The sequence below is a fragment of the Loxodonta africana genome, chromosome 18 (assembly GCF_030014295.1).
Source record: "Loxodonta africana isolate mLoxAfr1 chromosome 18, mLoxAfr1.hap2, whole genome shotgun sequence".
NCBI lineage: Eukaryota > Metazoa > Chordata > Mammalia > Proboscidea > Elephantidae > Loxodonta > Loxodonta africana.
Genome location: NC_087359.1, coordinates 32,027,666 through 32,051,377, shown reverse-complemented (window position 1 = coordinate 32,051,377; position 23,712 = coordinate 32,027,666). Strand labels below are relative to the sequence as shown.

At 58.0% G+C, this 23,712-nt stretch overlaps 1 protein-coding gene across 3 annotated transcripts; it reads left to right on the top strand.

The window, feature by feature from the left end:
• Positions 1-871: 871 nt before the first annotated feature.
• ADAM11 (ADAM metallopeptidase domain 11) lies at positions 872-22,230 on the top strand. Of its 3 annotated transcripts, XM_010594518.3 has the most exons (25): positions 872-1,309; positions 10,180-10,256; positions 10,471-10,537; positions 11,718-11,803; positions 11,884-11,959; positions 12,343-12,409; positions 12,478-12,545; positions 12,879-12,953; positions 13,037-13,108; positions 13,291-13,457; positions 14,016-14,100; positions 14,221-14,311; positions 14,424-14,475; positions 14,875-14,974; positions 15,057-15,128; positions 15,245-15,337; positions 15,728-15,808; positions 16,320-16,370; positions 16,481-16,544; positions 16,738-16,837; positions 17,096-17,215; positions 17,302-17,470; positions 17,555-17,669; positions 17,761-17,851; positions 18,518-22,230. In XM_010594518.3, exons 1-25 carry the CDS (start codon positions 1,055-1,057, stop codon positions 18,564-18,566), a joined length of 2,343 nt encoding a protein of 780 aa, XP_010592820.2. In that variant the 5' UTR covers positions 872-1,054; the 3' UTR covers positions 18,567-22,230. The 3 variants fall into 3 exon arrangements, with proteins under 3 accessions (XP_010592820.2, XP_023409516.1, XP_023409517.1); XM_023553748.2 differs by having other exon boundaries at positions 14,016-14,311; XM_023553749.2 differs by lacking the exons at positions 872-1,309; positions 10,180-10,256; positions 10,471-10,537; positions 11,718-11,803; positions 11,884-11,959 and having other exon boundaries at positions 11,974-12,409; positions 12,478-12,541.
• The last annotated feature ends 1,482 nt before the right edge of the window (positions 22,231-23,712 follow it).

Here is a 23,712-nt window from a genome sequence, read left to right as displayed (position 1 = left end):
GCCCTTCCAGCTCCGCAGCCCTCGGTCGCTGGGGCGCTCCAGCCAGATCCGGGGAAGCGCCCTCCTGGCCACCACTCCGAGGGGCGAGCCCGGCCGGACAGCCACGTCCCCGCACCTCGGACGCGCGGGACTCCAGCCCGGCAGTCACCGGGTCAGAGTCCGGGGTCCTGCTGTCCCCTGCCTCCCTCCCTACACATCTTCGGGTCCTCGGAGATCCCCAAGGAAGGGGTGGCTGGGGAGGTGCCTCGGGGCGGGAAGAGCTGCGCCCCGCCCGGCACCTGCCCAGCCGGCGGCGGAGGTGCGGAGAAGGCCGGCCCCGGGGCGGCGCCTCTTTTGTCCTCCCGTCGCGGCGGCCCGGGCCTGCCGGCAGGGGCGGGGAACGGGGCGCGGGGGCGGGCCCTGGCTCACGTGCTCGCCGCTCGGCTTAGCTCGGCCCGCCGCCCGCCGGGATGGCAGCGGCCGGAGAGCGCTGAGCCCGCGCCCGCGCCGCGACCCCCGGCCGACCGGCCCCCAGCCGCCGGCGCCTCCCCGCGCCCGCCCCTCCGCCGCCCGCCGCGCCGCTAGCAGCCGCAGCCCCCGGACCAGAGGATTATGAGCGAACCATGAGGCGGCTGCGGGGCTGGGCGTTCGCGGCTCTGCTGCTGCTCCTGCCGCTGCTCCCCCCGCCCGGTGAGTGACCCCCGGCCGGCGGCCCCCTCCTCGCACTCCGGTCCCGCCCCGCCCCGCCCCCGCCCGGGTTTTGCAGCGGTTTCTGGTGCAGCCACGTTTTCCTGCAGTGCTGGGGTGACGGCCGGTCCAGAGCGCGGAGGGGGCAGGGGATAGGGTGCCTGCACCCACCTGTCCCACTCTGGCCGGCACCACCGGACACATTTCTCTGCCGCCGGCCAGCAGACTCTGCAGGTCTCTGCGGGTTTGGGGGGGCAGTCGTGACGGTTGGGCAGGAGTGAAGCTCTTAGCCCCCTCCCCATCGGGTTCTTCCCTCCTCTGGGCGGCCAGCCCCCACCAGGACCCCCCAGGGCTCCAGGGGCTCCAGGGCTCCACACCAGCATGCGGGATGGGGTCTGCCCACCCTATTCCCAAGTCTTCTGCCCCAAGGTGGGCATCCGCCTGCAGCTGTGGCCTTGTCTCCCCAGGTCTTGAGGCCCGGGGTCCTGCCGGAGCTCTGCGCTGGGGGAGCTCACCCCAGGTGGGGGATCAGGAAGCCCCCGAGGTCATGGAGCCCAGCCGTCTTGTGGGGGAGAGCTCCGGGGGAGAGGTCCGAAAGCAGCAGCTAGACACCAGGGTCCGCCAGGAGCCGCCAGGGGGCCCGGTGAGCGGGGCTGGGTGGCGGGGCCCCCGGGAGCTGGAAGAGCCCAAGGGCAACTGGGGTTCCGGGGAACCAGGGGAACCAGGGTCTGGGTGCCTTCTCTGATGCCGCGGGCTCCTGCAGCTTCTTCTTCTGCACAATGGCTATCAGGTGGGTGCTGAGGACACTAGTGAGGACACTGGGCCCTGCGGGCTCCAGACCCCCCCTCCTATCGAGGGGATCCTGTCCTCAGCATCAGAGATCCTGGGATACCCAGGTCTTGGGTCGGCCTACCACTAGCCCCCAGTCCCCTCCTGCCAAGGCAAGTCCTTCTGCTCAAATATGGGGCTGGAGTGTGTGTAGGGGGCGGTGGGGGTGCAGGCAGGCAGGGGAGAAGCTAGTTCCCAGTTCTCCCTGCAGCTGCCTTCACTTCAGTGGGCTTTCTTGGAACGCTTAGTGCTTGCTCCAGCCTCAGTTTCCCACTGTGCACGCACAGGCTTGTGGCTCTCCTTCCTGCATTCCTGAGAGTGGGGCCCTAGAAAGTCGTTTGGGGCCCCGAGCTCACCCACAAATGCTAGCTCCACCTGCCCTCTACCCTTTCAGCTGCCAGGCCCCACCTGCCTCCCAAAGGAAGGTTAGAAATGAAGGAGATTAATTGCAATTAATAATTAATTAATATCATGTGAATAATAATCACCCAGATGGAATATTCGTTCAGCACGCCTCGGCTCTCCAGGAGCTTGAGCTGAAGGTTAGCCAGGCCAGTGGGGGAGGTGGAGTCCTGGCAGGAATAGGTGTAGGGGAGCGACTCAGAGGAGGGGTGCACCCAGGTCCAGGAAGTTTTGGCAGCCAGAAGTGGTGGGAGGTAAATTGGGAAGGGCAGAGGGAGGAAGGAGGGAAACGGAGGCTAACGTTATGGACATCTGTCAGACTGGCATCTGGCCCTGCCTAATGTACTTGGTTAAAAGCCCTTAAGGAGGGGTGGTGGAGGGGGGATGTGGGGTGGCTAGTGCAGTGGGTGGGGAAATGGAATGGAGCAGGAAGGACCATGCATAATAGATGGACCATCACTGGGGGCAGTGCTGAGGCGGGGGAGGGGTTAATGGTTCTGAGCTGGCCTGGGGTGGGGGTGGGGGCTGGCTTCAGGGCCTGCCCAGGCTCCCTGGGAGGCAGGTGGGTTGGCTATGGGGACGTCATAGGCCCAGGGATGGGCGTCCTGGCTGCAGTCTGACCCTTAGTCCAGCTTTCTTCCTTGGTGTTGCACTCTGCCTTGGCACTGTCTGGGAGCTTGCAGCCCTGCTTGACTGCTGGGACTCCTGGCTTGTGCATTAGGCACAAGCCTAAAGATTTGGGGATGGGATGATGACATGGTGGGGTCAAGGGGTTGAGATGAGAGAAAGCATGGAACCAGGCAGGGATGAAAAGTGGGCTGCCCCAACTGTGTAGGTTGCTGCTTCAGCCTAGTCCTTACCAGATAGAGTGTGTGTCCTGTGTACGGGTTGTGGGTATGTGGTACCAAGACCCTGTGTGAGGAGAGCAGCACTGATGCAGTTGGATTGGATGGCTCGGGTATGCAGAGGCACGTGTGGGGGGATCTCTTTGGGTGTCACTCTGCTGGGTGAGTGGGTGACCCGTGTGCACATGTGTGAGTGACTATGTCTGAACACCCCTAAGGCAGAGTCTGAGGACATGAGAGCTGAGCAGAGGGTGCCGCGTGGGGCAGTGGTCACCTCCGATGGGGGTCTCTCAAGGTCTCAGCCTTCCCAGGGCTTCACTAAAGCCTCCCCAAAGGCGCTGCCTTATCTGTGCCTCAGTGTCCCGTGACAGGGAAAGTCCGCCTTGGTGGGGATGGAGAAGGACTATTAAGGTGGTGGACTTCTCTGGGCCAGGCACACGGCTAAGCTTTGTATGCACTTTACATGACTTAATTCTTACAACTCTGTAAGGCAGGGAACTCTTGTCTACCCCATTTTGCAGATGAGCTAACTCAGGCTCTGAGAGGTTAAGTAACCTGCACGAAGTCTGAGAGTCATTTTTCCAAGATCAGAGCACTTCCTACTGCACCACTCTTCCTCTAGGGACTCCCTGGATTCCGGCCCAGAGCTCAATCCCCCAGCCCCAGCTGGGGATTCAAGGTCTGAAAGAGGGCCAAGGGAGACAGAAAGATCAATCCAGAATGTTTTATCCTGGTGGGTGGAAGACATTCCAACCCTCTGACATTTCTCCCTAGGCTAAGTGCTTCTGGCCTCTGAACCACTGGCTGATGGTGGGGCCAGTACAGTGCTGAGACTAAGTGACCCACAGGAAGTGCCCCAACCCGGTGCGGCTTGAGTTTTGTCCTAAAGTACTACGCCGGGTTGGGACGTTAGGCCGAGCGATGTGTTGGGTCAGAAGCAAGATTTCTGTCTGCTGGGGGTCATGTGGCGTGTATGAGGGGCCTTGAACACTGACCTGTCTGTGACTTCAGGCTGGTCACTTCCCCTTTCTGGGCCCTGGCTTCCTGATCCCTAGGATTTGTTGTTGTTGTTAGCGGCCTCACACTGCCCGATCCTGCACCATCCCCATGATAGGTTGCAGATCGGACTGTTGTGATCCATAGGGTTTTCCTTGGCTGGTTTTCAGATGTAGATCACCAGGCTTTTCTTCCTAGTCCATCTTAGTCTGCAAGCTCTGCTGAAACCTGTTCAGCATCACAGCAACACACAAACCTCCAATGACAGACAGGTGGTGGCTGGGCATGAGATGCCCTACCTACTGCCAGGAGGTGGTGATGGGAAAGGACTTTGTGCACTGAGGTCCCCTGGCTGGGGGGCGAGGGAAGGGAATGTGGCCAGGGAGAGATTAGAAGCTAGAGAACTTAAAATTTACTAGACCCTTACTGGACCAGGCACTGTTCTGCCCTAAACATATCAATTTATTTAATCTTCGTCACAACCACAGGAGGTAGGGCCACTATTATCCCCATTTCATAGATGGGGAAACAAGCATAGAGAGGTGAAGTAATGCACCCAAGGTCACACAGCTTAAGCAGCAGAGCCAAGATTGATACCCAGGGAGCCAGTTCGAGAGCAGGGCTCTGAACCAGTGCACTGCCCCGCCTCTTGCTCAGGGGCATAGTGAAGGGGGCACAGGGGAGTCTTTGCCCTTTCTTTGCCACTGCTCCTAACACCTCACTTCGTCCACTGTGGAAGTGGGTTGAGCCTGAGGCCCAGAGAGGTGGAGAGTTTCTGGAAGTGCAGGAACCTGTAGCCACATCGAGCCTGCAGCTAACTGGTGAGGCAGGAGGACAATGCAGGGCCACAGTGTACAGTTGGGCTGGTTGTTCACTGCACAAGGGCTCCTGGGCACAGGGCAAGTGGGCTGAAATCCATGGGCTCTTGATGCTGCATGAGTCCTGAGGGGACACCTTCTTCTAATTCACACAAAGCTGCCAAGTGGGTCATGCCTACCCCTGGGATAGCTCTCACTCGTTGGGAACCAGGGGGAGGGCAGGATGTGGGGAAAAGAACGGGGATCCTGGGCAGGCCCAGGGGATGCTCATCCCAGCAGGCCGGTGGAGGGGGCTTCAGTCACTGGCCTGAGCATTGTGAGAGCCACCCTGACCAGCGTTTACTGGAAACGCTGCCTTCAAGGCCCTCGGCTGAGGGTGTGCTGCAGTGCTTGCGCTTTCTTGCTCCAGAGGGGTGGGGGACAGTTGGGCTCAGCCCCCAGCCCTTTCAAAATGGGAGTCACCAGCAAGGAGTCACATGACTGTGCCCAGGGCCCTGGTATACCACTAGGGCCAAGACCACGCTTTGGTCTGTGCAGTCACAGTCACAGCTCTGTACTGGGGTTGGGGGCAGGAGGGGGCTCCTGGGAGGATGCTGGTGGCTGGAAGCCAGGACCAGGCTTTGTGCTGGGCCCAGCCTGCTCGGGGAGGGTCTCAGATGAACAGAGGATGAGTTTACGAAGGAGGCTAACTTCCGTCTGAAAGTCTTCAGGATATGACTTTAGGGTGGGACAGCCTTGGGGCAGGTGCTGGCTCCACGGCTTTTGACTGTGACCTGGACAAGCCTCCGCAGCTTTCTGAACCTCACGTTCTTCATGCGGACAGTAGAGATAATAATAATAGCCCCCCCTCACAGGCTGCTGCTCTGATTAGAGGCAATAATGTGTCAGGCGCCTGGCCTGGGATCTGGTAAGAGCAAATGTTCAACATCTGTGAGGCCTGCCCTCCCTCCTGGGTATCAGGTGGGGTGCCCGGCACCTGGTGCTGGCACTGGGCCTGGGTTTTCAGAACAGGAGCTGGGTCACTTGGCAGTGACCTGTCAGGGTGCGAGTGGGGACAGGGACTGGACTCTGTCCTGTGCACATGGCCTCTCCCAAGCACCCTCCTGGCTGCTTAGAGGACTCAGCTGCCCAGAGTCTGTCCCGGGAGGGACTGATGACCCGGCAGGGAGGTGACTCTGTCCTCAAAAATTTAGGTCAAATCCCATCATCGGAAACTCGTTCAACTGTTCTCATTGTCTGGGAACCCCCGTTGCCCTGTTGATAAGTGGGGCATCAGCGCAGTGCTGGGAGGCGTGGAAGGGGAGGCTGGTGAGTGAGGGCTAGTTCTCCCAGGCAGGACGTGCTCCCAGGCGGGGCCCCTGTGCTCTGGCTCCTCCCCCATCTATTGGGGCCCACAAAATGGTGTCTTCATGCACAGCAGGCTGGAGGGGATTCTAGAGAGAAAGATGTTCCCGGGTGAGACACCTCACAGCAAATCACTCCAGTCCATACAGATCTGGAGCCCAAAGCCACCCTCCTGGTGTGCCCCTGCCACAGGAGGGGGTGACCCAAGGGGGTCTTTTGTCCAGTTCCTCAAAGTCCTGTTTAGGTGGAACATTTAAACTTTCTTCCTCATTTATTATTGTCCGGAGTAACCCTTAGAGTAATGAAAAGAGCTTTCATTTAATCCTCATCCCTTAACCTGTTCCTGTAGAGTCAGTTCCGACTCAGTGACCCTGTATGACAGAGTAGAACTGCCCCATAGGGTTTCCAAGACTGTAGTCTTTACAACAGCAGACTGCCATGTCTTTCTCCCACAGAGCAGCTGATGGGTTTGAACTGCCAACCTTTTCGTTAGTAGCTGAGTGCTTAACCACTGTGTCACCAAGGCTCCTTAATCCTCACAGCAACCTCATTTTACCAGTGAGGAACCTGAGGCTCAGTGAGGTGAAGCAGCTCATTTAGGCTCACTCGGGCCTTCTAACTCAATTCCATTCAACACAAGTGTAGAGCCCCGGGACACCGCACAGGGGAGAGAAAAAAAGACAAGCTCGGCTCCAGGGGGAAAAAGGTTGCCCATATGAAAAGTTGAATCAGAGATCAAAAAAGTATGTCAAGAACTGTGTGCTTAAAGGCCCAGGAGTGGACAGGCCAAAAGCCCTGTGTGTGTTGCCAGGTGTGGGCTTTGAGCGGAGGGTTGGGAGGAAAGGACCAGGGGGAGGGGGGAGAGGTCTGGGTCGAGGGCTCTCTGGCCACAGCTGCTTCTGGGATACAAGATAATTCTGTGAGGGGCAGTGGCTGGAGGCTGTGTGGAGCAGTAAGTCTCAAATGCCAGTGGTCTGCCTGTTAGAATTTTCTGGAGCATTTGGGAATCCTGAAGCTCTTGAGTCTCCCCCTTCCCAAGACTGATTCTCAAGGTCTGAGAGGAGGCCAGGCATCTGTGTTTGTGATTCTGGGGCTTTAGTGGAATTTTTGCCTCCTTCTCTCTACACCCCATGTCTACCATAGTCGGGCCTAACACAGGGTTTTCTCTCTACACCCGTCTCTACCATAGTTGGGCCTAACACAGGGTACAGAGAGAAGGAGGCACAGTTCCTTAGAAGCAGGTGCCTGCAGAGTGGAGGGCCAGTGACAGGGAGGCCTCGGATGGAGGGGCAGACACCCTGCAGGGCAGACAGAAACCCCAGCCCAAGGGCGAGACTTCCCACTGCACCAAGCTGTGACCCTGGGCCAGTCACTTGCAGGTGTCTCTCTCTGCCTTGGCCCCACATTTGTAAAATGAGGACCAGATGGCCTGGGAAGTTGAGATCAAGTGAGCTGGACCACATGAGGTCCCGGGCCACCAAGAAGCAAGGGACAAGTGCAGGGCACAGGGTCGCAGCCACCGGTCACAGTCACAAGCAGCTGAGATGGTGCAGAGGTGGGGCTGCTGGAGGATGGAGCATGGGTGTGGCCTCAAGACTGCAGGAGGCCCTGGGGGACTGAGGATAACGGGACGAGGTCAACTGTAGGTCAGGGTCAGGAAGCAGGCCCAGGCAATGAAGCAGTTTGGCTTTGATAGTGTGGTAGGACATTGCCCTCAATCTTGGCTGGGGGGTTTCAGGACTCTGAGGGCCAGTAGTAGTTCCCTCCCCAGGCACCTGGGATGCAGAGGCCCTGGGGGCTGAGGTGGGCTCACCTGGTCTGTCTGTTCCCTAAGGCAGAAGGCTGCTGTGTTTTCCCCTTAGGCCAGGCCCAGCAAGCATGCTCAGACGCCTGGTTTCTCTCTTCCTCCTCCAGCCCCCCACTCCTGAGCTGCCTCCTGTTCGGCAGCTGCCCTTGAACTGACCCCAGGGTTTTATCTGGCCTGAGCCCTGTGTCCTGCTAGGGAGGGCCAGCCCACCCCGACAATCCAGCCCTCCTTTCACTCCCTTGGGGGAGTGAAACCTCAGCAGGCTAAAGGGTATTGGGGGCGGGGCAAAGAGGATCCTGGGGTGTCAGGTGCTGCTCTCCAATCAGGCTTTCCCCGGAGTGGGACTCTAGAGTGTTAGCTCGCTAACTTCCAGAATAGGGGAGTCTGTAAGCACCAGGGCCAACTCTGCCAGAATCCTCCCGGCCCAGGACGACTCCCTGCCACACATAGCAAGCTCCCAGCTTGCACCTGGGCTCATCTTACTACTTTCAGTGGGAAAATCTGAGGCTCAGGCTGCCGGATCATTTCTGGACTGCACAGCCTGAGAGGGTGGAATCAGAGCAAGAGAACTGGGCGGGGTGCTCCTCCAGGTGGCCAGAGGTCGGGCTGGGGTAGGGGCTTGTCAGTGGGGGGCAGACAGAACAAATGGGGACAATCCTAAGGGAGGCGGAGACAGAGATGGTCCAGGTCAGGGGGAGGGTAGATATAGTCCAGCCCAGGGAAGGGAGAGAGAAGATGGTCTAGGTTTAGCTGGGGGAAGGAGGCAGTGACTCTTTGTCCTTTACTTTCTATTTCAAGACTGATCGATGCTCTAGGGGCTTAGGGTGGAGCTGGGAGGCTCAGTCAGCCTGGAATGGGGTGAGTCAGTGACCTTGGGGCTCAGAGGCCTGCCCAGGCTCTGACCCATCATGTCCTCTCAGCCCCTCTCCCAGAACCTCTCATGTGCACTGGACCCATTTCCATCTTACCTCACTTTGGGGGTGAGAAGGCCCTGGAAGCTGATTTCTTAGGTTTGAGTGCCAGCTATGCCACTTCTTAGCTATGAGACCATGGACAAGTTAGTTAGCTTTCTGTGCCTCAGTTTCTCCATCTGTGAGATGAAAACAGTAGCATCTACTCTTGTTGTGAGGATTAAATGCAATAATACTTGTAAGGTGCTTAGGGCAGTGCCTGGCGCATAATAAGTGCTCAGTAAAGATTAGGGTTGTTGATAAGGAAGCTGCCTGCGCAGCCAGCTATGGGATTTCATAACCCACTCCTTCCTTCAACCTGCTTCCACCTCTTAAAAGCCCCACATCTATACTAAGTGCAGTGTAATCCTCCTCTGGGTGCCTGGATTTCAGTTTTGTTAACTGAAGGATGGAAGAGGGGCTGTGGGCAGAAGACTCCAGCCCCTGAATCCTCTCAGCCTTTGCCTGGCCTTCTAGATCCTTTCTAAGACCGGAGGTCTTACACTCCTGCTTGGGGTGGGGAACATGGAGCCTCCAGGTGTATCAATTAGTGTTGTTGTAGTTCAGCACCAACTCCCCCTCAGCCCAGACTCTCCTGTCCCTTCTCTCTTGGAGTCACTTTCCCTCCAGGCACACTAGCTCTAGGCTTTGAAGACTCCATCCCTCCACAGTAGCTGGGCACCCAGGTCCGGGAGGGAGGCCATCTTGCTCAGGCCTAGTATGTTGCCATGACAACCTGGAGCCTCCCAGCCCCACTGCATAGGCCCCTCTGAAAAATTCATCAGGAAAACTTCCGTGTTTAAAAATTAACCATGGGATTGAAATATTAAAGATGAGCAGACAGAGGGCAGTGGATTTGGGGGTAGAGAAGCCAAGGCCTTTCCTCCTGACAGAATGGCACCGGCCCATTGCCCTAGCTTCTGGGGCCCAGGGATCAATTCATCTCATCCACCCTGCAGAGTCTAATTGAGACTGGGGCCTGGTAGGGGAACAGGAAGGGAGAAGCTTGCTTCAGCAGGGTGGGGGGGTCACACTGCATTCCATCTTGTATTTGCCCCCATACTGAACCCTTCTCCCTTTCCCATACTTCTGAGGTTTTCCCTTTATTTCACTGGAGGGTGGGATGGCCCTGCCAACAGCACAGAGTGCCTGGCATGAGGCTGTGGGAAGGCTGAGCGCCCCTCCCCGTGCCCACTGCTCCAGTGGACTGGCCCCTTTAAGGGGCCTACACCAGAGCAGATGGCTGGAACCTGCCCCCGCCCCCCTCCCCCCACTCACCGTGCTGTGGCTCAGAGGGCAGAGTGTAGGCCGTGCACCAGGATGACCCTCTTGTTCCCCATGGTGAAGGAACAGCCTTGGAGGAAGATAAGCTTGTGCAAAGCATCCCCCCTCCCAAACTGATGGTCCCCTCACCTGCAGCAGCTGGGCCACCCCCTCCCCAAGAGCTACCTCCCATTCTGGGTTCCCCCAATTCCCACTTTCAGGCCTCCCCAGGTTGACTCCCCCTCTGTCCCTCCTCCTAGCCTGTTCACCTGGCTCAGGTGAGTTTCGTCATCCCAGCCTTCAACTCAAACTTCACCCTGGACCTGGAGCTGAACCAGTGAGTGTGGCCTTGAGCTTGAGAGGAAGGGCAGTGGATGGGTGGGCAAAGCCTGGCCTAGACTTGGCTGATTGGTGTCAGAATGGTCTGGAGGGGGACCGGGGCCTGGGCTGGGGTGGTGGAGGTCCTAGATTCTGAGCTGAGGCCACACCCAAGTCTGAACTTGCCTCACCCATGACCCTCTCCTTCCTCCTGCCCACTCTGTTTGTTCCAGTCACCTCCTCTCCTCGCAATATGTGGAGCGTCATTTCAGCCGTGAGGGGACAACCCAGCACAGCACTGTGAGTGCCTTTGGAGGGGCAGAGGGGAGGTTGAATTGAGGTGCTGTCTGTGTGTGGTCAGAGATAGAGGGACAGGTGGCTGGTGGAGATGGGGTCAAGGGTATACTCAGAACGGGCACTGCCCCTCAAGACCCTCCATTCTCTCACCATCTTGGGGGCTCCAAGGTAGGCAATCGGGATGGGCAGGTGTGGGACCCAACTGCAGGGGTCTGATTCCCAGCCGGCCTCCCTGCCCGGTATGCAGGTATGCACGGACACTCATGGCCTTGCCCAGCTCGGTCTGGAAGGGGGCAGATGGGGAAATGCCCTCTCTTGTCCAGCACCAAGGCCCCAGGATTTCCCAGCTTTTGGGACCCCCTGCTTCCAGGCCTGGCTGCCCAGAGGCTGAGCAGAGATGAATGAGTGGCTATAAATAGCTACCTTTCCCCTCCTCCTCCAGCCTGCTCAGTAACTGGAACACAAGTAATTCTGCAGGAAGCAGTGTGGGAAGGGGGTGCCACTGGTCCCCTCTGGCCCTCATGCTGCTCACAGTGCCTCAGCCACCGACCATAGGCCCAGGGATGACTACCCGAGCCCCTTGCGGGGCACCGGCATCTGTGAATGCACTTAAATATGAAATCTGTGTTTGGGGGACGAGTCCATAGTGTCCACTTGATTAAACGAGATACTATATATAAGTGCTTAGAACTGAGTTCAGCACATAGTAGGTGCTTGTATGTTGTTAGGTGCTGTCGAGTCGGTTCCAACTCATATCGACCCTATAGGACAGAGTAGAACTGCCCCATAGAGTTTCCAAGGAGCGTGTGGTGGATCTGAACTGCTGACCTTTTGGTTAGCAGCCAAGCTTTTAACCACTGTGTCACCAGGGCGCCTACAAAAATATTAGCTACTATTACGCCCAGAGGAGTCTGTGATTCTCGTCCTACCCCCAACAAATGGTGAAGAACCACTGATAACAGTCCAACTTCCTCATTTTACAGGCCATAGGAGGAGGCCCAGAGGGGTAGGAACTTGTCCAGGGTCACATACCACATTAGGAGTCCAACCAGAGCACAGCCAGGCTCTGGCTCCCCAAGAGTCCCCATCACTGGGCTCAGTGGAGCTTCTTGCACCCCTTCTCTGTCCTCCTGCCCTCATGCTGGGGTGGAGCATGTTCTGCTCACTTCTGCCGATCCTCCAGGGTGCCGGAGACCACTGCTACTACCAGGGGAAGCTTCGGGGAAACCCGCACTCCTTTGCCGCCCTTGCCACCTGCCAGGGCCTGCAGTGAGTATGGGGGCGGGAGCAGGAGACAGCTTCTAGCCCCTGGCTCAGGGCATGTGGGGAGCTGGCCTCTCTCTCTGCAGTGGGGTCTTCTCTGATGGGAACTTCACTTACATTGTGGAGCCCCGTGAGATGGCTGGGCCACGGGAAGCCCGCCAGGTAAGTCCCACACAGCCCCACACGCGTCCCCGTGGCATTTGCTGCCTCCTTTCCCTCCCCCTCCCTTGGTAACTTCAGCCTCACTGCCCTCTTCAGTGACCCCAGCTCTGGTTCCCAACCCCGGTGCCCCCAGCTCCAGTGTCTCCCCCACCCCCCAGGTAACCTCCCACTGGGCTCCAGTGTCCTTTGCCCTGTCTCTCAGGGCACCCCCAGGGCTTGACCCCAGAATGTGAGCAGCTGGGAGATCAGATCCGACATGGGAGCTCTAGCCAGTTCTGGGTCACTTCAGAGTGGTGTGGGAGAAGGACTGAGCTGTCTCCCCTCCAACTGGGCTCAGAACTGGCCCAGCCAGCCCCACAAGAACTAATTCCCCCTCATTGCAGGGACCCTTTCCCCACCTCATTTACCGGACCCCTCTTCTCCCAGCCCCCCTCGGATGCAGGGAGCCAGGTAAGGGAGGGAAAGTGGGGCTGGGGAGGGGGCCAGCTGTGCCCCCCTCACCTGCCCCCTCCCCACAGGCTGCCTGTTTGCTGCCCCTGCCCATGTTGCTCCCCTGAACCAGCAGAAGCTGAGGAGGAAAAGGCAGGTACGGGGGCCCGCACAGACCTCGGGCTGCAGAGACCCCCGGCTGGGGTCCAGAGCAGGACACCCCATCCATGGTGGGGGCAAAGAAGGGCTCAGACTGATGCAGTAGGGGGCCAGGGACAATCTCTGGGAGGAAGCCCCCACCCCATTCCCTAAGGCTGCTCTGCACGCCATTGTGGGCAACCTGAGCTGCCTGCCATCATGTCAAGGTTGGGGAGGATGGGACCCTCTGCCAGTGGAGGCTGGCATTGTCCTGGCTGGAGCCCAGGCCCCCGAGTCTGCCCATGGCTTGGCCACAAGAAGGGACTGATTCCAAGTGCCTGCCCACCCCCAGGTCCGCCGGGGCCACCCGACTGTGCACAGTGAGACCAAGTATGTGGAGCTGATTGTGATCAATGACCACCAGCTGGTAAGTTCCCAGGCTGAAGGGGTGAAGTTGGGGAGGAGGGGGCGGAAAGAGCCTCGCCCTCCTCCCACTCATCTCCCTCCTAGTTTGAACAGATGCGACAGTCGGTGGTCCTCACCAGCAACTTTGCCAAGTCTGTGGTGAACCTGGCTGATGTGGTGAGCAGCCCTACCCTAGCACCCCCAGCATCCCTCACATATTCTTGGGGCTGAACTGGGGGTGCTGTCAGCCTCTGACCCTGACTTCCTGGAGGACAGACTGAAGCCCCTTTCCAGTCCTGTCCCAAACACCCACTCCCACCCTTTAGCCCCCTCCTCACCCTTCTCCCCTCCGGGCCCAGATATACAAGGAACAGCTCAACACCCGCATTGTGCTCGTCGCTATGGAAACATGGGCAGATGGGGACAAAATCCAGGTGCAAGATGACCTCTTGGAGACCCTGGCCCGGCTCATGGTCTATAGGCGGGAGGGCCTGCCTGAGCCCAGCGATGCCACTCACCTCTTCTCGTGAGTCTCCCACCCCATGTATCCTGCAGCCTCTGCTGGGGGCCCCTCCTCAGTCAGCCATTCCTAGGGGGTTACTTAGCACCTGTCCTGTGCCAGGCATAGGCACTCTCTGGGGCCTGGGCTCACCGTGCACCTGCCACCCAACCCCCAGCCAGATACAACAGGCTGGGCAGCTTCCCCAGCATCTTAGCTGATGCCCCCTTGCCCTACCCCAAGTTATCTGTACATCGCCTCCCCTCCGTCCCCTCTTTCTGCCTTTCAAACCATCCCAGGGACACCATCAGGGAACCCAGTGGCCAGTAGGGGAAAAAATCTGATTAAAAATCCTTGCATTGAGGGACTTTTGGGATTATCTAGTGGGAACTTCTCATTTGACTTATGGGCAAATGAACCTAGAGATGAGGAGGGGCTTGCTGAGGTCCCACAGATTAACATGGGGAGATGCTTACCTCCCCAAGAAAGGATCTGGTGTCAGAGGCTCCCAAGCCTGCGCCTCACAGCCCGGGGGAGCCACCGTGGGAGGACAGGAGGTTCTCCTGACAACCCCCTTCCTTCCAGGGGCAAGACTTTCCAGAGCACCAGCAGCGGGGCTGCCTACATGGGGGGCATTTGCTCCATGGCCCGGGGTGGGGGTGTGAACGAGGTGAGCAGTGTGGGGGCACAGCTCGGGTGGGAAACTGAAGGGAGGGGGGCTGTGAAGGGCATGAGCCCTGTGATGTTGGAGGGTGTAGACATCTTTGTGCCCCATCTTCCTCACCCCCAGTTCGGCAACGTGGGGGCCATGGCGGTGACCCTGGCCCAGACGCTGGGGCAGAACCTGGGGATGATGTGGAACAAACACCGGAGCTCTGCAGGTATTGGCCCTCCGACACCCTGTGTGGCCCCACGACCAGCCCAGACTCACACCCAGCGACTCGGGAAGTGAAGACCAACCCTTCCTCATGTTCACTTGCCTCTCTCCCTCAGGGGACTGCAAGTGCCCCGACATCTGGCTGGGTTGCATCATGGAGGACACTGGGTGAGTTCTTGGGGACAAACTGGGGGAAGCATCTGGACCAAGGGGATCCCCAAGTTGAGCACTGGGTGGGCGTCTGGCTCAGTTCTCCAGACTACTCAGAATTCCATGGAGCCCAGTGTTCTGCAGACACTGCCCGGCATCCCGATTCCCCTGCCTGACACCAAAGCTGCCCAGACTGCAGCGGGCACTGTCGCCACTGGGCGCCGCCACAGGCTCGTTTGGAGGCACCTGCCCTTCGGCCCTCCAGGCGCGGACTCCTCGCCCGCTCCCTCCTGATGGGCAGGCCAGAGGATCCTCAGTCTCCTCTTGGTGACCGGAACCCCCATTGCGCCCCCTCCCCAGTCCTGAGAAGGGGCGGGGTGGCAGGCCGGGATACACTGTTCCCTCACCCCTGCCCAGGTTCTATCTGCCCCGCAAGTTCTCGCGCTGCAGCATCGACGAGTACAACCAGTTTCTGCAGGAGGGCGGTGGGAGCTGCCTCTTCAACAAGCCCCTCAAGGTACCAGCCCCGGGGCGGGGAATGTGGAAGTGGGGCTTGGGCAGGGTTCTGGCCAGACTCCCGACACCCTCTGCCCGTCCAGCTCCTGGACCCCCCTGAATGCGGGAACGGCTTCGTGGAAGCGGGGGAGGAGTGTGACTGCGGCTCCCTGCAGGTGAGCGATGAGCGCCAGCGCCAGGCTCGGAGGGGGACGCCGGGCGGGCGAGAGGGAGGGCCCAAGCGGGGAGGATTAGGGCTCGCCCGCCTCCCGCCCCTTCTCGTGTCTCTCAGGAGTGCAGCCGCACGGGCGGGAACTGCTGCAAGAAATGCACCCTGACGCACGACGCCATGTGCAGCGACGGGCTCTGCTGTCGCCGCTGCAAGGTGAGGGGAACCGGCAGCATGGACCGGAAGCAGACACAGCCAGGAGGGGCGGGGCTGGGGACGAAGGAGGGGCGATTAGCGGCCAACCGTGGGGGCGGGGCTTAGGGTGGAGGGGCCGTCGGAGGCGGGGCAGACCTGGAGGGGGCTGGACCTGACGTTGAGAAGGCGCCAATGGAGAGGGAGGGGGCAGTGCCCCTATCAAGTGGCGGGAGGGGCGGCAACGTGAGCGGGCCTGGGGGCGGTGCCAAGAGGAATAGGGGCCCGGTGAGGAGTGGGCGGAGAGGGGATGGGGGCTGAGAAACAAGAACAGGCCCAGGGGCCGGGTTGTAGGCCGGCTGGCGGGCGGGTCCGCGGGATCCCGCGTGAGCCTGGAACAAATCCATTCCCTAGTACGAGCCGCGGGGCGTGTCCTGCCGAGAGGCCGTGAACGAGTGTGACATCGCGGAGACCTGTACCGGGGACTCGAGCCAGGTTCGCCCGGCCGCCCTGCGGAGCCCCGGGCGAGGGAACCCGTATCCCTATCGGTTTGACTCTGCCGGGCGGCTGCTCTTCGGCCCCTCTACACTGCAGCCGGTGTCTCCCCGCCGCCAGCTTCAGTTTCTTCATCTGAAAAAGGGCCCCCTCATGCCTCCTGGCGTTCCTTTAATCATCGAGCCAATATTTATAGTCTGGTTGGTGTTCCCAGCCATGACGCCGTGTCTGCTCTATATGCTGGGGATCAGTGGTTAATAATATTGGTTAACATTAAGTCCTTACTACTGACGAGGCATTGAGTCCTCTCTGCGCTATGAGGTAGGTACAGGAAACTGTGACAGGCTTGGGAGGCTACAGGACTTGTGGATCCGGGTGGTCTGAGTTCAGAGGCAGACCCATTGTCCTTGACGTGGAAGGGCCCTGTCACATGAGCCCCCACATGGGGGCACTTGGAGTCCCTTCACTGCTCCCGGGGTCAGGCCTCAGCAGCCCAGCCCTCTCTCCACAGTGTCCCCCTAATCTGCACAAGCTGGATGGTTACTACTGTGATCATGAACAGGTATGATGGGATACGGCCACTCTCCCCTGGGGTCTCTGGCTTAGTGTGATCTCTTGTCTCTGCTCTGACTACTCAGTACCTGTGTTCCTTGTCTCCTGTTTGTCCCTCAGGGTCGCTGCTATGGCGGTCGATGCAAAACTCGAGACCGGCAATGCCAGGCTCTCTGGGGCCATGGTGAGTCTGCCAGCAGACTCCAGAAGACCCAGAGCTGGGAGGGGGCAGCTTCTGGCTGAATATGCTCCCTAAATGTGTGGCTCCCCCAGAATCTTGGCACTCCCGCTGGACTGGGGGTCAGGTCAGAGTGTTGGACTTGCAGGCCTGAGGTCCAAGGGTGGGTATGGTGACACCTGGCATCGTCTCCCTGCAGCGGCTGCTGATCGCTTCTGCTATGAGAAGCTGAATGTGGAGGGGACGGAGCGTGGGAACTGTGGGCGCAAGGGGTCAGGCTGGGTCCAGTGCAATAAACAGTGAGTAGCCAATCGCTATGAGTCGGAATCGACTCGACGGCAATGGGTTTGTTTTTTTTTGTTTGTTTTAGCCAGGACCCCAGCTCTGGGGTTGGGAGGGGTTTTGAGAGGTAGGGTAGCAGATTCTCCTAGTAGGAGCCTGTGAGTCCCAATGGGCGACTATACAGAAGATCAGGTGGCAGGTAAGAGCAGGTTAAGAGTCCAGTAGTTACATCTGAGGTCAGACTTGGGGCTCGCTGTCTCTATCCTGCCCAACAGGGACGTGCTCTGTGGCTTTCTCCTCTGCGTCAACATCTCTGGGGTCCCTCGTCTCGGGGACCTGGGGGGAGACATCAGCAGTGTCACCTTCTACCACCAGGGCAAGGAGCTGGACTGCAGGTGTTGGCTGGGTCCATGGCTGGGGAAGGGGAGGCTCCCACTATGGTAGGGGCCAGGGGCTGAGGCTGGTTGTGCCCTTTCCCCAGGGGAGGCCATGTGCAGCTGGCTGATGGCTCAGACCTGAGCTATGTGGAGGATGGCACAGCCTGTGGACCCAACATGCTGTGCCTGGACCATCGCTGCCTGCCAGCCTCTGCCTTCAACTTCAGCACCTGTCCGGGCAGTGGGGAGCGTCAGATCTGCTCCCATCATGGGGTGGGTGCCTGGAGGCTGGGGATGGTGGAGGAGGCTCTCGGGAGGGGACAGGCCCCTGCTCATTTCTACCCGCCCCACCCCTAGGTCTGCAGCAATGAAGGGAAGTGCATCTGTCAGCCAGACTGGACAGGCAAAGACTGCAGTATCCACAACCCCCTGCCCACATCCCCACCCACGGGAGAGACAGAGAGATACAAGGGTGAGGCTGGAGCCAGCTGAGTGAGGGCAGGGTACCTTCTTTGCCATTCTCTATCCCTCTTCCTGCCAACCAAGCCCTGCCCTCCTCCCAGGTCCCAGCGGCACCAACATCATCATTGGCTCCATCGCCGGGGCAGTCCTGGTTGCAGCCATCGTCCTGGGCGGCACGGGCTGGGGATTTAAGTAAGAGCCCCCCACCACACACCGTTCTACACCCTGGCTTCCTCAGTGGTTCTCAGAACCCCAGACTATCAGAGCTGAAGGGCTTTCCCGAGAGGTTACTAGAGCTCACAAATCACGGGTCCAAGCTAGCTCACAGGGTCTTGTTTTAACGCTTTAAAAATTAGTTGCTAACGTATTAAAACCAGGAGATTTGACATTAAAGATCCTGACTTCTAGCTTCTCTTGAAAAATGAGTAGATTGGGCTACACTGGGCCTCAGTGCTCTCCAGCAGGGCCAGGGTAGGGCTGAGCAGGGCACGGGCCCTCCATCTCTGGTGCCCACCCAGCCTGTGGTGTTCTGTTGGCATCTGAGTTTGGGGTCCTTGAACTGGCCCAACCCCTTTAATGTGCAAAGGATGGACCTAAGGCCCAAGGAGGAAGTGGGACTGTCCCAGAGTCACATGGTGAATTAGTTGCAGAGTAAGGATTTGAACCCAAGACGCATTTTTGGTGGGTCTCCTTGGTCTCACTCCTTGGTTGTCATTAGTGCCCAGGCTCCAGGGACCCCCGGCCCATCCCTGGGTAAGAGGTCTCATGGGACTGGAAGGCCCCTCCCTGAGAGAAAGGGAAGGTCATAGATAGCTCCTTTTCTCTCTTTTCTGCTTGTCCTCTCTTTGGCTCCTGAAGGAACATCCGCCGAGGAAGGTACGACCCTACCCAGCAGGGGGCAGTGTGACACCGGCCACCTCATTCCTCCTGCTGTCTCGTCTCCTCCATCTCATTTGCCTCGCATTCTGTTGTTGGGGAGTTTCATTCTGGTGTTGGGGTGCTGGGGCTGATTCTCCCACCCCTGCTGGCAGCCCTGTCACTATGAGGGTGGGAGAAGCCCATACTGGGAAGCAAGTCCCCAGCCTATCCTGCCCCCTGTCTCACCTACCCATCCTCTCAGGCCTTGGGCCACCTCCTGCTGCCCCTCCTGTGGCCACACCACCCCTGACCAGGTGGGTCCTGGAGCTGTGCCCCTCACAGCCCCTGGCCCCTGGGAAGGGAGCCTCTGTGTCACATCTGTTTTGTCTACCATGTCACCACTGTCTGACCCTGCCTGGCCAGCCTGTCACTTACCTCCTCCAGGGCCTAGCACTGACCTCCCAGGCCCGGCTAGAGGGCTTGCCCTCTGGGCTCTGGCTCATATCCTCCCCTGATGCCCCGTCTCCATTCCAGATCCGGAGGGGCCTAAGTGCCACCCCCTGCCCTCCAAGCCTGGTGCCCACTGACTCAGCCCTGAACCATGAGGCTGCCCCTGCCCAGCCACAGAAGGAGGCACCATGCCAATGTCTTCCAGCCCCAAGCCCTTCAACTCCTGGCCCCAGTAGGGCTTTGGGGGGAATGGCCCTGCCCTTTGCACCACCAGGGTGGACTGGGCCTGGAGGGCATTTCCCTCTTGGTTCCCCACCTCACCTCATGCAGCTTTGGCCTTGCACACCAACCCCCCTCTGTATGAATGTAGCTTCCATCACCACAAACTGCCACAGCTCAAGTAGGGGCCTGGCGGGATGCCCCGGCAGGGGCAGCAGCCACCAGCAGATATGGCCTCGGATGGCCCCTCCTCAAAACCAGGCAACGGGGACCAGGGTCTTAGCTTTCTGGGACCCGGTGGGAGGGGGCTGACATCTACATTTTTTTTTAACTGAATCTTAAATGATGAATGTAACCTTGGGGTGCTGGGGCCAGGGCATTCCATTTGTGGGGGGTGTTTTGATGGTTGCCGGAGGGCCTGGGAGAACTGAGATGTGGCCATCCCCTGGGATGATCCCACCAGAAGTCCTCTCAATGCACACAGCCATGCTCAGGCCCAGTGGTGCTGGGCCTCACCGCTCATCCCCCCAGCCCAGCCCCTCTGGGTTCTGAGAGAAGTCTGAGTGCTGAATTCAAACCAAAGCTGCCTGTTCTGTGCCCAAGGCCTAGATTATGGGTACGGCGACCACAAATCCCAGATTCTCTTCAATTCCAAAACCATTGTCCTGCTGTCTCTGCCAGGACGTACTTGTTTGGGGGTTTAGAAAATACAGTCCCTGAAATAAAATGGCACCTTCTCCCTTTCAAGAAGGGTGATTCTGGGGCTGACTCAGGGTTTAGGTGCCCCCTGATGTGGCCTAGAGGCCCCTGGCTGGGCCATCTTCCTAGGTAGGGTAGGCCAGAGGTGGTCCAGTGCCTGGAGGGCTAGGGGCTCAGCCTGTGACATGCAAGAGGGGGGGGAAGGGCAGGTCTCAGGTATGACCCTTGGCTTCTAGGGAAGTCCTCAATGTGTTGTCTCTGTCAAACCCATTCTGCTCCTTACCCCACTTCCAGGGCCGGGTAGCAAGTTTACAGATGTTCTCCCCATCCTGTCCTCTGACTCCCTGCAGTGGCCAAGCCTGAGTGACGAGGTCTGGGCCAGGCAGAACTCCCTACCCACACAGACAGTCCTGCCCAGGCCTTTCCGCATGGCCCTCGCTTGGCACGGAGGAGCAGCTCCTTGGCAGCTGAAAGCCAGCTGGCAGGGGCAAGATGGGGGCAAGCTACCTTATGGATGAAAGCCACAAAAGCGTGGAGCCCTTCTCCCCAGGGATTAGACATCCAGACTCGGCAGAGGTCCTGAACCCCCAGGCCTTTGAGCTGCCTGTTGCAGTTTCTTTGTTTCTGAGGTGTCTCAGAGGAGGAGTCACGGGGGAAACCTCGCTCCCTGCTTATCTGCACCACCCATCAGGGGCAAACCAAACTGGGACTGGAACCCACTGACAGCCTTTTGGGTGGCTGATGGCATCTGGCTACAGTGGGGTCCTCAGTACTGAGCTCCAGCTGGCACTGCCCAAGGGAGGGGGGCTGGGTGGGGTGCCCCCCCGGCCAGTCCTTTCCCACCAGCCTCATAAGCTGGGCAGGGCAGGATGGGAAGGGCTGGGTTTTGCACTATTGCTGCAATACCTTAAGGCATCTTCTGGCGGTGCACACATGCACACAGGTGGCGATTCTTCTGGGCAAAAGCATTTGGATCCACATCTCTGCACAAGTGTGAATACCTCTGTGCACACATGGCATGTCTGTGTATGTGCACACACATATATGGGGAGGCGTGGAGAACATGAGACTTCCTCTGACCAGTCCATCCTGGCTCCCAGCTGTCTGCATCCTCCTTTCCCCCCTTGGCAGTGCCTAGGGAGGAGCAGAGGCTGCACTGGCCTGGGCCTTGAACAGGTCCCATACAGCATCCTGTACATATGTCATTGGGGCTGGGGGGTGGGGAGGCAAGACATGAGCATCGATTAAAGACTACATCCTGGGGCTTCCATGGAGCTCACACCAAGCTTGTTTCTCTCCTTTCTGTGAATGATTGAACTGTGACTGGGTTCCCCCCAGCCCTGGAGGGAGCATGATGACTGGGTCCTTGAAGGAGGAAAGTGAGCCCTCAGTATGGGTGGGGGTCAGGAAAGAAGGGGTGTGGTTTCCTATTCCTGGTGAGGAATAGGCACTGACTGGGTGGAGGGCCTGGCCCTTCCGCTTTCTCTACTCCAACAAAGACAGTTGTGTGTGGCCCAGTCCCTGTGGCTATAAAGGGCACATGTTACTCACATGGCAAGAGGCAAAGCCAGGCAACCCAACATCCCTTTTCTGCTTGAAGCCAGAGAAGCCTCTCAGATCCCAAGAGATTCTAGAAAGCTGGGAAAAACCACTAACCTGGCCCCAGGGCATCATGCTGGGAGGTGGGCAGAGGATTTGCTCTTTCCCACCTCTCCTTTCTCCTGCTGTGGGCCAGGGCTGAGAACTCAGTCGCTGTTTGGAGCCAGGCACCTGTTACTGCTCTCATCTTCCTCTTCAAAAAGCATTGGGCTGGCAGTCTTGGTAGTCAGGGAGACTGAAGGTAAGGGCTGTTGGAGCACCTCTCAGGGTCCAGGAGTCCTGCTAGTTCAGGGAAAGATAAGATGAAAGAGGTGGGGATGGGAAAACGAAAGAGAGGAGATAATGACAGCAAGAAATAGCAGCAGGCAGGGCCTGGGGAGAACGAGCAGCTAGGAGCTCTAGGGCCATAGCCTCACTCCCAAACTACCAGGCCTCCCCAGGGCCCCCTGGCATGGCCAAATAAGAGGCCATTGGCCACTGGGGCTCACCTGCAGAAAGAGCAAGACATGGCCTGGTCCCAATGCTGTTCTGGCACCTCCATCCCCCAGGACCCCTGGCAAGATCTGACCCAGTCTCCCCCCCACCACCCGGGAGCCAAGCAGCCTCTTTCCATTCAGTTCCTGGCAAGAGGAAGGCCAGCAGGAATCATCCTCAAACCCATCAGTCACGAACAGAAGCTAGCTAGGTCTGTCCTTGTCTTCTTTGCTCTGGGCTGGAGAACCCTATTTTTAACTTTTCTCATTGCTCCTGCCTCTCAATTCTTCCATCCCCAGGCATAACCTCTTAGCTCCCAGCTAGCAGTTGGGGTCATGAGACTGAAATGCAGCCTGATGTGTGAAGTGTGGCTTTGGGCGGGTAGATGGCAGGCGGGGGTGGGGGGCGGGTGGTGCTCAGCACTCCTGGCTCTTAAAGGTCAGTGCCGAGTCACTCTCAGCACCTGCCCCTCAGCCTCAAATTGAATCCTGGGGCTCCAGATGTTACCCGAATAGGTGCCCAGAAGTGCAGGCAGCTTCAGAACAAAGCAGGCGCTGAGTGGCAGCCCAAACTACCCATGCCCTGCCTGCCCTCTGATGCTAGTACACCTCTCCCACCTTCCCTGGAGGAAGTCTCCTGTAGGCTAGATGGAACATCAGATTTGGCCCAGACAGATCATCTGAAAAGTACTTACCTGGGCTTCAGAACACGCTACAGGCTGTTCTGGAGGAGTGGTTTCTAAGCAGTGCCGAGTGAAACCAAGAATTTGAAATTTGCTGGGAAGGCCACCTGTTGCAAGGGATGCTCAGGTGGATGTATTTTTCCAAAAGTAGAAAATCCTTTGATAAGATCAACCCCGGGCAGGTGGTCTCTGACTCACCCTCCTTAAGCTACCTGTTGAAGATTTCTGGGTGGGGCATGAGCACAGACTTAGATTCCCAATGATGCTGTTCAGGCTGACGTGTGCCTTCACAAGCTGAAAGTGGCTAAGATGGAGAGTGGGGGTCATGTAGCCCACCTGTGCTTAGCAGGCATCAAAGTGTGCTTGTTGAGTTGAAGGAATGATTATAATTTCTTACGGCTCATCCGGTGTCTAGACCAGTGCTATCCGATAGCATTAGGAAGTGGCCGCAAATGCAGCAACATATGTATTCTTCTAATTTCTAGTAGCCCCATTAAAAAAGTAAAAATAAACAGGTAAAATTGGTCTCAATAATACATTTAATTCAACAGACCCAAAATATTCTCAGTTCAACATGTAATCAGTATAAAATAATTGTTAGAACATTACTTTTTTTTACATGAAATCTTCCTGAAATCAGGGATGTGATTTGCCTTGACAACACATCTCAGTTTGGACAAGCCACTGCAAGTGCTCAATGGCCACGTGTGGCTAGAGGCTACCATGTTGGATAGCGCAGATCTAGGTAAGAACTGATGGATGCTATTAAGTAGCCATCTTTAAAGCCAGGAAGCTTTGAAATAAGACCAGAATAAAGACAATGGACAACTGCGGTAGGGAAGACCTGGATCAGCTGCAGTGGACAAGACCTCATGAAAGGTCAGACCTTTCTGGAAGGCAAGAGAGGAGCTAAGATGACCGGAAGATTTGCGGATTTTAACTTAACCTAGATAGACCTAGATTTGCCCTGCCCTGAAAGGGACTCTGGCCCCCGGGGAACGTAACTATACGTAAAATAAGATTTCTGTCAACCTTTTCAGAAGGTGAAAACCCTGGTGGCATAGAGGTTAAG

What these genes read in the sequence shown, in the direction of transcription:
- ADAM11 (XM_023553748.2), top strand. Translation starts at nt 1,055, where the DNA reads ATGGGGTCTGCCCACCCTATTCCCAAGTCTTCTGCCCCAAGGTGGGCA. An exon ending in GTGACTGCGGCTCCCTGCAG is followed by an intron (nt 15,129 to 15,244) that starts GTGAGCGATGAG and finishes CGTGTCTCTCAG; the next exon opens with GAGTGCAGCCGCACGGGCGG. An exon ending in GGCAAGGAGCTGGACTGCAG is followed by an intron (nt 17,216 to 17,301) that starts GTGTTGGCTGGG and finishes CCCTTTCCCCAG; the next exon opens with GGGAGGCCATGTGCAGCTGG.